General features: G+C 42.3%; 1 protein-coding gene and 1 long non-coding RNA gene across 2 annotated transcripts in view; one reads left to right on the top strand and one right to left on the bottom strand.

The window, feature by feature from the left end:
• Positions 1–12,850, top strand: part of LOC138652047 (uncharacterized) — an 80,794-nt gene that overhangs the window by 5,098 nt on the left and 62,846 nt on the right. The gene's annotated exons all lie outside the window — the stretch shown is intronic.
• TMC4 (transmembrane channel like 4) overlaps positions 3,327–12,850 on the bottom strand; it is a 68,800-nt gene continuing 59,276 nt past the window's right edge. Inside the window, exon 16 of the mRNA XM_069742761.1 lies at positions 3,327–3,996. Coding sequence (XP_069598862.1) covers positions 3,955–3,996 — 42 coding nt within the window. The 3' untranslated portion in view covers positions 3,327–3,954. The remainder of the gene's footprint in view (positions 3,997–12,850) is intronic.

The following is a 12,850-nucleotide window of genomic DNA, read 5'->3' as shown; positions in this document are numbered from 1 at the left end:
ATTTTAAAAAAAGATGTGATTCTTGGGAAAATGCTTCCAAGGGAACCGGGAGTAACTTTTAGGAGAGGGGCGACAGTGAAAAATATTGTAGCTCAGAGTAAATTAAGAGAGGTTCCAAAAATAGAAAACATGATAGGAAACAATACCAATGTGAATGGAGGGAAGATGAACACAGGAGTATATAGATGCTCTTCAAACGAATGTAAATGTTGTAAGATCATTAACCATGGAGCTCGGAGTATTCAATCTAATACCACTGGGGAAACAATTAAGATTAAGCAGAGACTCACATGTAGAACGGATTTTGTCATCTATGTACAGTCATGGCCAAAAGTTTTGAGAATGACACCAAAATTCTATTTTCACATGATCTGCTGCCCTCTGGTTTTTATTAGTGTTTGTCTGATGTTTATATCACATACAGAAATATAATTGCAATCATATTCTGAGTACCAATAGGTTATATTGACAATTAGAATGAGTTAATGCAGCAAGTCAATATTTGCAGTGTTGACCCTTCTTCTTCAAGACCTCTGCAATTCTCCCTGGCATGCTCTCAATCAACTTCTGGACCAAATCCTGACTGATAGCAGTCCATTCTTGCATAATCAATGCTTGCATTTTGCCAGAATTTGTTGGTTTTTGTTTGTCCACCCGTCTCTTGATGATTGACCACAAGTTCTCAATGGGATTAAGATCTGGGGAGTTTCCAGGCCATGGACCCAAAATCTCTATGTTTTGTTCCATGAGCCATTTAGTTATCACCTTTGCTTTATGGCAAGGTGCTCCATCATGCTGGAAAAGGCATTGTTGGGCGCCAAACTGCTCTCGGACGGTTGGGAGAAGTTGCTCTTGGAGGACATTCTGGTACCATTCTTTATTCGTGGCTGTGTTTTTAGGCAAGACTGTGAGTGAGCCGATTCCCTTGGCTGAGAAGCAACCCCACACATGAATGGTTTCAGGATGCTTTACAGTTGGCATGAGACAAGACTGGTGGGAGCGCTCACCTCTTCTTCTCCAAATAAGCTGTTTTCCAGATGTCCCAAACAATCGAAAAGGGGATTCATCAGAGAAAATGACTTTGCCCCAGTCCTCAGCAGTCCACTCCCTGTACCTTTTGCAGAATATCAGTCGATCCCTGATATTTTTTCTGGAGAGAAGTGGCTTCTTTGCTGCCCTCCTTGAAACCAGGCCTTGCTCAAAGAGTCTCCGCCTCACAGTGCGTGCAGAAGCACTCACACCAGCCTGCTGCCATTCCTGAGCAAGCTCGGCACTGCTGGTAGTCCGATCCCGCAGCTGAAACAGTTTTAAGATACGGTCCTGGCGCTTGCTGGTCTTTCTTGGGCGCCCTGGAGCCTTTTTGACAACAATGGAAGCTCTCTCCTTGAAGTTCTTGATGATGCGATAGATTGTTGACTGAGGTGCAATCTTTGTAGCTGCGATACTCTTCCCTGTTAGGCCATTTTTGTGCAGTGCAATGATGGCTGCACGTGTTTCTTTAGAGATAACAATGGTTAATTGAAGAGAAACAATGATACCAAGCACCAGCCTCCTTTTAAAGTGTCCAGTGATGTCATTCTTACTTAATCATGACTGATTGATCGCCAGCCCTGTCCTCATCAACACCCACACCTGTGTTAATGGATCAATCACTAAAACGATGTTAGCTGCTCCTTTTAAGGCAGGACTGCAATGATGTTGAAATGTGTTTTGGGGGTTAAAGTTCATTTTCTGAGCAAATATTGACTTTGCAAGTACAGTAATTGCTGTTAAGCTGATCACTCTGACATTCAGGAGTATAGGCAAATTGCCATTAGAAAAAATGAAGCAGTAGACTTTGGAAAAATTAATATTTGTCTCATTCTCAAAATTTTTGTCCATGACTGTAGTGACTTGGAAATGCGGGCTCCAATATGTGGGACGAGCTTCCCAGGAATTGAGTGCCCGGATGAATAATCACCGCTATAATGCAAAGAACGGGCAGATTAAACATAGTCTGTCCCGTCACCTCCTGCTGAAGCACAGTAAATGCTTCTGCATTACGGTCACACCGCTGGAGCATATACCAAAAGGGGCCAATAACAGGAACAAATTATTAAACCGCAAGGAGTCATATTGGATATATAGGTTACAAAGCCTTTATCCAAATGGACTTAATGATGTAGTAGAGAATGTGTAAGGATTTGTCATAAATAGCTCAGTCGTTCGCGCATGGGTCAATACAACAAAAAAAGAAAAAGAAAAGGAAAAAGGGGGAAAAAAAAAAAAAGAAAATTTCCCTTTTTTTTTTTTTTTTTTTTTTTTTAAACATATATTTTTTTAAATATATTTTATGGGATGAATTGATAGTAATGGTATTGATGAGGTATTGGAATGAATCATACTTATGATTGTGTATATACCTATATTTTTTATGTTGTGTTTGTTCGTAACAGTGTAACACCATGTATTTAAAAGCTCATTTTGGATAGAATAGAAGTACTAAACTGCTCTTTTATATATATATATATAAGATAAATGTGTCTCTTTAGAGGCTACCATGTAGTTATTCGTCAGGAAAGGAGAACCTGATCCCCGGTCCCGCCCTGCTAATCCCTTCTAGGAACCCTCATAAATAAGAGAACTTGGAGGTTGTAACATCATTTTATAGTGCTTATTGTATTGTTTGCTCTTTTTGTTTTTTTACTACCTGATGAAGGCTGCACTGTAAAAATAGCAGCCGAAACGCGTTGTACTGTTTTTTTAAAAAAAAATTATATTTTATTTTTTTATTTTGAGAAAATAAATGAATTTTTTAACATTTTTCACTTGAAGTGGATGAATTCAAAAAATCTGTAGGTGCTTAGCGCCACATTTACTTGGAGTTTTTTTTTTCTCTTTGAAATCGCCACCTATGTGGATCTGAAGCAGGATCAACACATAGTTCTCCAAAGTGAGCTGCACACCTTATTGGATTATACAACATACGAAGAAGAGTTGCCTAAAGAATTGATTCCTTGAGAATCTCAACGTGCATTTCTTACCGATAGAAGGTGAGCAGAACTACAAATAAAAGAAATGTTTTTAACTTGTTGGTAAAAACGTATTACGCTCAGAGGAAGCGCCGCACTTGTCTCTTTTTTTCCCCTCTTTCCCTAAACCAGGGTATTTCTAAAGTCTTCTCTTAATTAACCAGCCTGGCGTAATGGACATGTGACATCACGCTAACAAAGAGAAGAGCCGCGGATAGCATCAGGTACAAAGTAGTCTTCCGTGCTCGATGGACCGGGTCCCGCGATTCTCTTCGCACCAACCTTAGTTTTAAGATTTCGTTGCTTCGTTTAATAAACTTTACGACTCCTTTAATTTTATTTATTTAAATTTTTTTACAAAAATGAGCGATGAATGTATGAATCGATCGAAATCACATCAAATACACTTTTCTGTCACAGAAAGGATTATGTCATTCTCAATATTAAGTAAAGATTCAGACGTCTTCTCACAAATAATAACAACGTTGGGGGCCACATACTGAGCCCCCTCACAGAATGAACCCTGGATTGGTTCAGAGATCCCCATGTCTATGGGGCTGACACCTCCCAGTCCTGCACATTACTGCCTCATTCATGTCCATGAAAGGGTCACCTATTTAGGAAATTAGAACAACACAGACCCCCCTTTCAAGTCAAGAAATGTGGGGGTGTATCGGCTTAGACCCCAGAATCAACATATAGAAGATTACTATTTACAACGGCACTGGAGAATAGTAAATTCAGTGGTCATTGTGATCGGCGATTTATTACTTAATGTACAAGAATCAAGGTTGGCTCCTCGGGGGCGGGACTATCACAGCCTCTTACATTCTCATTCGCTGGGAGTGCATTGTGGTTATTCTGACATCAAACATATAGATAACATCCATTTCTAATTGTCGAAACTTGTAAAATGTCCTCACTGAAGATCCTAAATGGCTGTTTACTGGTACGCCTGATTCAGAAATATCGTTCTGCTTCTTTCCTAGAAGAAAAAAAAAAGACAGATAATAATTATATTATTTTTGTAAAAGTGGGGAAAGTGTATTTATTATGTGGACTGTCTTGCACCTTTAGACAGAATTATTTTTATTGTTCACGTTCTTCGTAAATGCAAAGTTAAGCAACTTTCTAAATAGTCCTTCATAATTTTTTTTTTCCGCCGTTTTGCTGCTTTAAAGTCCTTTATCTAGCAGAAATCTTCAGCTGTCTGCTCCCCCTCCCCCGCTCTCAGTGTAAGGCGATGTTCACACGAGTGTCTGAAAAATTGGCTGTTTTTCATTAAAAAAAAAAAAAAAACTCAGGATTTCTCATCCATATTTGTCTGATATTTAATGGAGCTTTCTAAAACTTTTCGTAACGAATAGTAAGAAATGGAGATCACTAAGATGCTACCAGGTAGAAGCTGAGCTTTTCACTGATCCATTGATTTACAATGTAGAGATTGATCCATGTCTCTGTTTTTTGGGGGGGCACATTCTGTCAGTGAGGCTACGTTCACATTAGCGTTGCGCGCCACTGCGTCGGCGACGCAACGCACGATGCACGCAAAAACGCTACGTTTTGTGACGCGTGCGTCGTTTTTTGACGAAAATCGGACGCACGAAAAATGCAACTTGTTGCATTTTCTTGCGTCCGACGCTAGCGTCGGAAACGACGCACGTGTCAGAGAACGCAACAAAAAAAACGCACGCGTCCCCCATGTTAAACATAGGGGCGCGTCGCCGCTGCGTCGTCGACGCAACAGCGATGCACATTAGCGGAACGCTAATGTGAACGTAGCCTAAAGAAACAGATGTGTGCCCAGCTCCACAGTCTATAATTGGGATATAACGGGGATATGTTCTATCCTTGAAAAACAGGAAAAAATAGATACCTGAATGAGGTAAAGGATAGCAGGAGGGAGGGTATAGTACTCAAAGGGGTAGAAAACATGCTATAGACAAGGAGGACAGGCTTCAGACTTCAGTTCTGGAGCCATGCTAACACAAGAAAGCACAGCAGTATCCAGGATACACACACAGCTCACATCCAGCCTGTATTACTGAGAGAGACACTCCGCTAATAAATGAAAGCACAGCAGTATCCAGGATACACACACAGAGCTCACATCCAGCCTGTATTACTGAGAGAGATACTCCGCTAATAAATGAAAGCACAGCAGTATCCAGGATACACACACAGAGCTCACATCCAGCCTGTATTACTGAGAGAGACACTCCGCTAATAAATGAAAGCACAGCAGTATCCAGGATACACACACAGAGCTCACATCCAGCCTGTATTACTGAGAGAGACACTCCGCTAATGAATGAAAGCACAGCAGTATCCAGGATACACACACAGAGCTCACATCCAGCCTGTATTACTGAGAGAGACACTCCGCTAATGAATGAAAGCACAGCAGTATCCAGGATACACACACAGAGCTCACATCCAGCCTGTATTACTGAGAGAGACACTCCGCTAATAAATGAAAGCACAGCAGTATCCAGGATACACACACAGAGCTCACATCCAGCCTGTATTACTGAGAGAGACACTCCGCTAATAAATGAAAGCACAGCAGATTTCAGGATACACACACAGAGCTCACATCCAGCCTGTATTACTGAGACACTCCCACAAGTAAAAAATCTGAAACTTGGATCAGGGGGCAAACTGCACATCAGGGAGTGAAATGAATGAAGGAAGGAATACAGATTGCAGCTTCAAGTCTCATGAGGGAACTAACAGAAACAGTATTAAGTGAAAAATAAAAGTATTTTAAAATACGAAAAAAAAGACACAAGTTCACATCACCCCCCTTTTGCTCTATTAAAAGTAAAACAGTAGAAAAATTCACATATTTGGTATTCTGCATTCAGAAATGTCCGATCTATCAAAATATAAAGTAAATTAATCAGATCGGTAAACGGGATAACGAGAACAAAAATCAAAAAGCCAAAATTTCCATTTTTTGGCCACGGCAACAGTGCAAAAAAATACAATAAGAGATGATCAAAAGATCGTATCTACCCCAAAATGGTATCAGTAAAAACGTCAGCTCAGAAAAAAAGCCCTCACCCAGCCTCAGAAAATCAAACATGAAAACGCTATTGGTTTCGAAAAATGACGACACAAGCAAATACATTTTTGTCTTTTTTTTCAAAATTTCCAAATTTATTTTCACTACTTAAATAACAAAAAACCTATACATGTTTGGTGTAGGCGTTCTCATACTGAGAATTATATTACCAGGTCATTTTTATCATACGATGAATATTATAAATAAAAAGCCCAAAAAACAATTGTGGAATTGCGCTTTTTATTTTAAGCGCAATTGGATTTTTTTCTCGATTTTCCAGTAGACTCTATGGTAAAATCAATGGCGTTATTCAAAAGTACAAGTTGTCCTGAAAAAAACAAGTCTTGATACGGCTATGGGGATGGAAAAATAAAACAGTTATAGCTCCGGTGAAGAAGGGGAGGAAACAAAATTGGAAAATTGCCATGCCATGAAGGGGTTAATGTTTTATTTTAAATATAACATGCTCATATCAGGGGCCGAGCTACACATTCCACTGCCAGGGGTTTATTTATGTTTTCATTTAGGGGTTTTTGCTTCATTTTTGTATAGTATGTCTTCCAAAAGGTCAGAAATAGTGATGAGCGAATATTTCCGTTACTCAAGATTTCTCGAGCATGCTCGGGTGTCCTCCGAGTATTTTTAAATTATTTATAACAATACACTACAAATAGCGCCAACAATTGGACAAATATCACTTATAGCAGGGGTGGTGTAGCTCCGGCCACAAATGTCATTTCTTCCGGCCCCAGTCAGATTTCCAGGGGTCGCAGTGATTGGGCTACCGGAATAGTTTGGCCGCCCCTTTAACTCCTCCCTATATGTGAGCACAAAATGTTCACTATTACTTCCTTTGTGGGCAGAGTTAGCAGACTCTGCAGTCCTGTTCTGATGATGAAAACAGCAGTTGCAGTGTCTTGTTCATAATGCATACAGCAGCCTGTGTATAATAATAATAATAATAATAATAATTTTTATTTATATAGCGCCAACATATTCCGCAGCGCTTTACAAATTATAGAGGGGACTTGTACAGACAATAGACATTACAGCATAACAGAAATACAGTTCAAAACAGATACCAGGAGGAGTGAGGGCCCTGCTGCTCGCAAGCTTACAAACTATGAGGAAAAGGGGAGACACGAGAGGTGGATGATAACAAATGCTATAGTTATTCGGACCGGCCATAGTGTAAGGCTCGGGTGTTCATGTAAAGCTGCATGAACCAGTTAACTGCCTAAGTATGTAGCAGTACAGACACAGAGGGCTATTAACTGCATAAAGTGAATGAGAACATTTTTTTTTTTTTATTATAAATAGGCCACACAGGGATCGTTAGGTTAATGCATTGAGGCGGTAGGCCAGTCTGAACAAATGAGTTTTTAGGGCACGCTTAAAACTGTGGGGATTGGGGATTATTCGCATTAACCTAGGTAGTGCATTCCAAAGAATCGGCGCAGCACGTGTAAAGTCTTGGAGACGGGAGTGGGAGGTTCTGATTATTGAGGATGCTAACCTGAGGTCATTAGCGGAGCGGAGGGCACGGGTAGGGTGGTAGACCGAGACCAGAGAGGAGATATAGGGTGGTGCTGAGCCATGGAGTGCTTTGTGGATGAGGGTAGTAGTTTTGTACTGGATTCTGGAGTGGATGGGTAACCAGTGTAATGACTGGCACAAGGTAGAGGCATCGGTGTACCGATTGGTGAGGAATATGATCCTGGCAGCATGTAATATTTATACAGCAGCCTGTGTATCCCATGTAATATTTATACAGCAGACTGTGTATCCCATGTGATGTATAGACTGAAAACTGTATCCTGTTTGATGTATATACATCAGTCTCAGTGTCTCCTATGTGATGTTTATACAACAGTCCCAGTGTCTCCTATGTGATGTACACAGCAGTCTCGGTGTATCCTGTATGATGTATATACAGAAGTCCCAGTGTCTCCTATGTGATGTTTATACTGCTGCAGTCCCAGTGTATCCTGTGTGATGTACACAGCAGTCTCGGTGTATCCTGTATGATGTATATACAGAAGTCCTAGTGTCTCCTATGTGATGTACACAGCAGTCTCGGTGTATCCTGTATGATGTATATTATATTATATACATATATTATAATATATTATATATATTATATACATCATACAGGATATACCGCCTCCCAGTCTGATCACTGGTGGAGCGGCATGTCATTTCATGCTTTGCTTCACCGGGGGGCCGACGGATGTGCGCACTGGTTCCGGGACTCGAGCCTTTTGTGGGGAGCTTGGATGTCATGAATGATACGAACGGGAAAAGTGATCAGACTGGGAGGCGGTTCTAGGTAAGCAGACATGGAGCCTGGATTGGCTCCACTGTGTGGGGCTGGTTCTGTACCGGTGCCCCAGATTGGATCTTCACCTTAGGCATTGATTGGTTAACCAGGAATGTAGTGATACAAGCCCGGTGATAGGTAGTTCATGTATATAATGGCCCCCGTGAGCATTTCGATAGGCTTAGAAATGACAGGCAAGGCTGTTTATTTATTTTTGATCATCCACATGTGTTTTCTATGTTGATTATGAAAGTTATTATCCACAATAGGGGAATATAGTAATACTGTAATGCATTTTTAACTATGTATGTCACACAATTTTCACATTTTTATTGTTATTATGATCACCAGTTAATAAGTATGTAAATTTTTGTGGGCGGACCTGCCAGGTGGTGGTTATCTACTTCCTATATAAGGCCGTCATGTTGATCATTATGTATGCTTGACGAAGACCCTCTGAGGTTGAAACGTTGCACCTATGGCACAATAAAGTGTTTCTTATCTTCACCCGGATTGGATGCTGTCCTTCACTTCGATATGTTGGACATTAAAGGTCTGTCTTCATGTGTGGATCATCTCACTGCAAGAGTACAAAATATTCAAGACTTTGTGGTTCAGAATTCTATGGTAGAACCAAGAATTCCTATTCCTGATTTTTTTTCTGGAGATAGAGCTAAATTTCTAAGTTTCAAAAATAATTGTAAACTGTTTCTGGCTTTGAAACCCCACTCCTCTGGTGATCCAGTTCAACAAGTTAGGATCATTATTTCTTTATTACGTGGCGACCCTCAAGACTGGGCATTTTCCCTTGCGCCAGGAGATCCTGCATTATGTAATATTGATGCGTTTTTCCTGGCGCTCGGATTGCTGTACGATGAACCTAATTCGGTGGATCAGGCAGAGAAAAATTTGCTGGCTCTGTGTCAGGGTCAGGATGAGATAGAGATTTATTGTCAGAAGTTTAGAAAGTGGTCCGTGCTCACTCAATGGAATGAATGTGCGCTGGCAGCTATTTTCAGAAAGGATCTCTCTGAAGCCCTTAAGGATGTCATGGTGGGATTTCCCATGCCTGCTGGTCTGAATGAGTCTATGTCTTTGGCCATTCAGATCGGTCGACGCTTGTGTGAGCGTAAATCTGTGCACCATTTGGCGGTATTATCCGAGCATAAACCTGAGCCTATGCAGTGCGATAGGACTTTGACCAGAGTTGAACGGCAAGAACACAGACGTCAGAATGGGCTGTGTTTCTACTGTGGTGATTCCACTCCTGCTATCTCCGATTGTCCTAAGCGCACTAAGCGGTTCGCTAGGTCTGCCACCATTGGTACGGTACAGTCAAAATTTCTTTTGTCCGTTACTTTGATCTGCTCTTTGTCATCTTATTCTGTCATGGCATTTGTGGATTCAGGCGCTGCCCTGAATTTGATGAACTTGGAGTATCCTAGGCGTTGTGGGTTTTTCTTGGAGCCCTTGCAGTGTCCTATTCCATTGAGAGGAATTGATACTACGCCTTTGGCCAAGAATAAGCCTCAGTACTGGACCCAGCTGACCATGTGCATGGCTCCTGCACATCAGGAGGATATTCGCTTTCTGGTGTTGCATAATCTGCATGATGTGGTCGTGTTGGGGTTGCCATGGCTACAAGTCCATAACCCAGTATTAGATTGGAAATCAATGTCTGTGTCCAGCTGGGGTTGTCAGGGGGTACATGGTGATGTTCCATTTCTGTCTATTTAGTCATCCACCCCTTCTGAGGTCCCAGAGTTCTTGTCTGATTACCGGGATGTATTTGATGAGCCCAAGTCCAATACCCTACCTCCGCATAGGGATTGTGATTGTGCTATCGATTTGATTCCTGGTAGTAAGTTTCCTAAAGGTCGACTGTTTAATTTATCTGTACCTGAGAACACCGCTATGCGGAGTTATGTGAAGGAGTCCTTGGAGAAAGGTCATATTCGCCCGTCATCGTCGCCATTGGGAGCGGGGTTCTTTTTTGTGGCCAAGAAGGATGGTTCGCTGAGACCTTGTATAGATTACCGCCTTCTAAATAAGATCACGGTTAAATTTCAGTACCCCTTGCCGCTGTTATCTGATTTGTTTGCTCGGATCAAGGGGGCTAGTTGGTTCACCAAGATAGATCTTCGTGGTGCGTATAATCTTGTGCGTATTAAGCGGGGCGATGAATGGAAAACAGCATTTAATACGCCCGAGGGCCATTTTGAGTACCTAGTTATGCCTTTCGGACTTGCCAATGCTCCATCGGTGTTTCAGTCCTTTATGCATGACATCTTCCGAGAGTTCCTGGATAAATTCCTGATTGTATACTTGGATGATATTTTGGTTTTCTCGGATGATTGGGAGTCTCATGTGAAGCAGGTCAGAATGGTGTTCCAGGTCCTGCGTGCTAATTCTTTGTTTGTGAAGGGATCAAAGTGTCTCTTTGGTGTTCAGAAGGTTTCATTTTTGGGGTTCATTTTTTCCCCTTCTACTATCGAGATGGACCCTGTTAAGGTCCAGGCCATCTATGATTGGACTCAGCCGACATCTCTGAAGAGTCTGCAAAAGTTCCTGGGCTTTGCTAATTTTTATCGTCGCTTCATCTGTAATTTTTCTAGTATTGCTAAACCATTGACCGATTTGACAAAGAAGGGTGCTGATGTGGTCAATTGGTCTTCTGCTGCTGTGGAAGCTTTTCAAGAGTTAAAGCGTCGCTTTTCTTTTGCCCCTGTGTTGTGTCAACCAGATGTTTAGTTTCCGTTCCAGGTCGAGGTTGATGCTTCTGAAATTGGAGCGGGGGCTGTTTTGTTGCAGAGAAGTTCTGATTGCTCGGTGATGAAACCATGCGCCTTCTTTTCCAGGAAGTTTTCGCCTGCTGAGCAAAATTATGATGTTGGCAATCGAGAGTTGCTGGCCATGAAGTGGGCATTCGAGGAGTGGCGTCATTGGCTTGAAGGAGCTAAGCATCGCGTGGTGGTCTTGACTGATCACAAGAACTTGACTTATCTCGAGTCTGCCAAACGGTTGAATCCTAGACAGGCTCGTTGGTCGCTGTTTTTCTCCCATTTTGACTTTGTGGTTTCGTACCTTCCGGGCTCTAAAAATGTGAAGGCGGATGCCCTGTCTAGGAGTTTTGTGCCCGACTCTCCGGGTTTGTCTGAGCCGGCGGGTATTCTCAAAGAGGGAGTAATTTTGTCTGCCATCTCCCCTGATTTGCGGCGGGTGCTGCAAAAATTTCAGGCTAATAAACCTGATCGTTGCCCAGCGGAGAAACTGTTTGTCCCTGATAGGTGGACGAATAAAGTTATCTCTGAGGTTCATTGTTCGGTGTTGGCTGGTCATCCTGGAATCTTTGGTACCAGAGATTTAGTGGCTAGATCCTTTTGGTGGCCGTCTCTGTCGCGGGATGTGCGTTCTTTTGTGCAGTCCTGTGGGATTTGTGCTCGGGCTAAGCCCTGCTGTTCTCGTGCCAGTGGGTTGCTTTTGCCCTTGCCGGTCCCGAAGAGGCCTTGGACACATATCTCTATGGATTTTATTTCGGATCTCCCCGTCTCTCAAAAAATGTCGGTCATTTGGGTGGTTTGTGATCGCTTCTCTAAGATGGTCCATTTGGTACCCTTGTCTAAATTACCTTCCTCCTCTGATTTGGTGCCATTGTTCTTCCAGCATGTGGTACGTTTACATGGCATTCCAGAGAACATCGTTTCTGACAGAGGTTCCCAGTTTGTTTCGAGGTTTTGGCGAGCTTTTTGTGCTAGGATGGGCATTGATTTGTCTTTTTCCTTGGCTTTCCATCCTCAGACTAATGGCCAGACCGAACGAACCAATCAGACCTTGGAAACATATCTGAGATGCTTTGTTTCTGCTGATCAGGATGACTGGGTGTCCTTCTTGCCTTTGGCTGAGTTCGCCCTTAATAATCGGGCCAGCTCGGCTACCTTGGTTTTGCTGTTTTTCTGCAACTCTGGGTTCCATCCTCGTTTCTCTTCACTGCAGGTTGAGTCTTCGGACTGTCCTGGTGTGGATACGGTGGTGGACAGGTTACAGCAGATTTAAACTCATGTAGTGGACAATTTGACCTTGTCCCAGGAGAAGGCTCAACGTTTCGCTAATCGCAGACGCTGTGTGGGTCCCCGACTTCGTGTTGGGGATTTGGTTTGGTTGTCATCTCGTCATATTCCTATGAAGGTTTCCTCTCCTAAGTTTAAGCCTCGTTTCATTGGGCCGTATAGGATTTCTGAGGTTCTTAATCCTGTGTCTTTTCGTTTGACCCTTCCAGATTCTTTTTCCATCCATAACGTATTCCATAGGTCATTGTTGCGGAGATACGTGGCACCTATGGTTCCATCTGTTGATCCTCCTGCCCCGGTTTTGGTGGAGGGGGAGTTGGAATATATTGTGGAGAAGATTTTGGATTCTCGTGTTTCGAGATGGAAACTCCAGTATCTGGTTAAG

Source organism: Ranitomeya imitator, chromosome 10 (genome assembly GCF_032444005.1).
Source record: "Ranitomeya imitator isolate aRanImi1 chromosome 10, aRanImi1.pri, whole genome shotgun sequence".
Taxonomy (NCBI): Eukaryota; Metazoa; Chordata; class Amphibia; order Anura; family Dendrobatidae; genus Ranitomeya; species Ranitomeya imitator.
The sequence above is the reverse complement of the archived record's forward strand: the minus strand, read 5'-3'. Positions and strand labels throughout refer to the sequence as shown.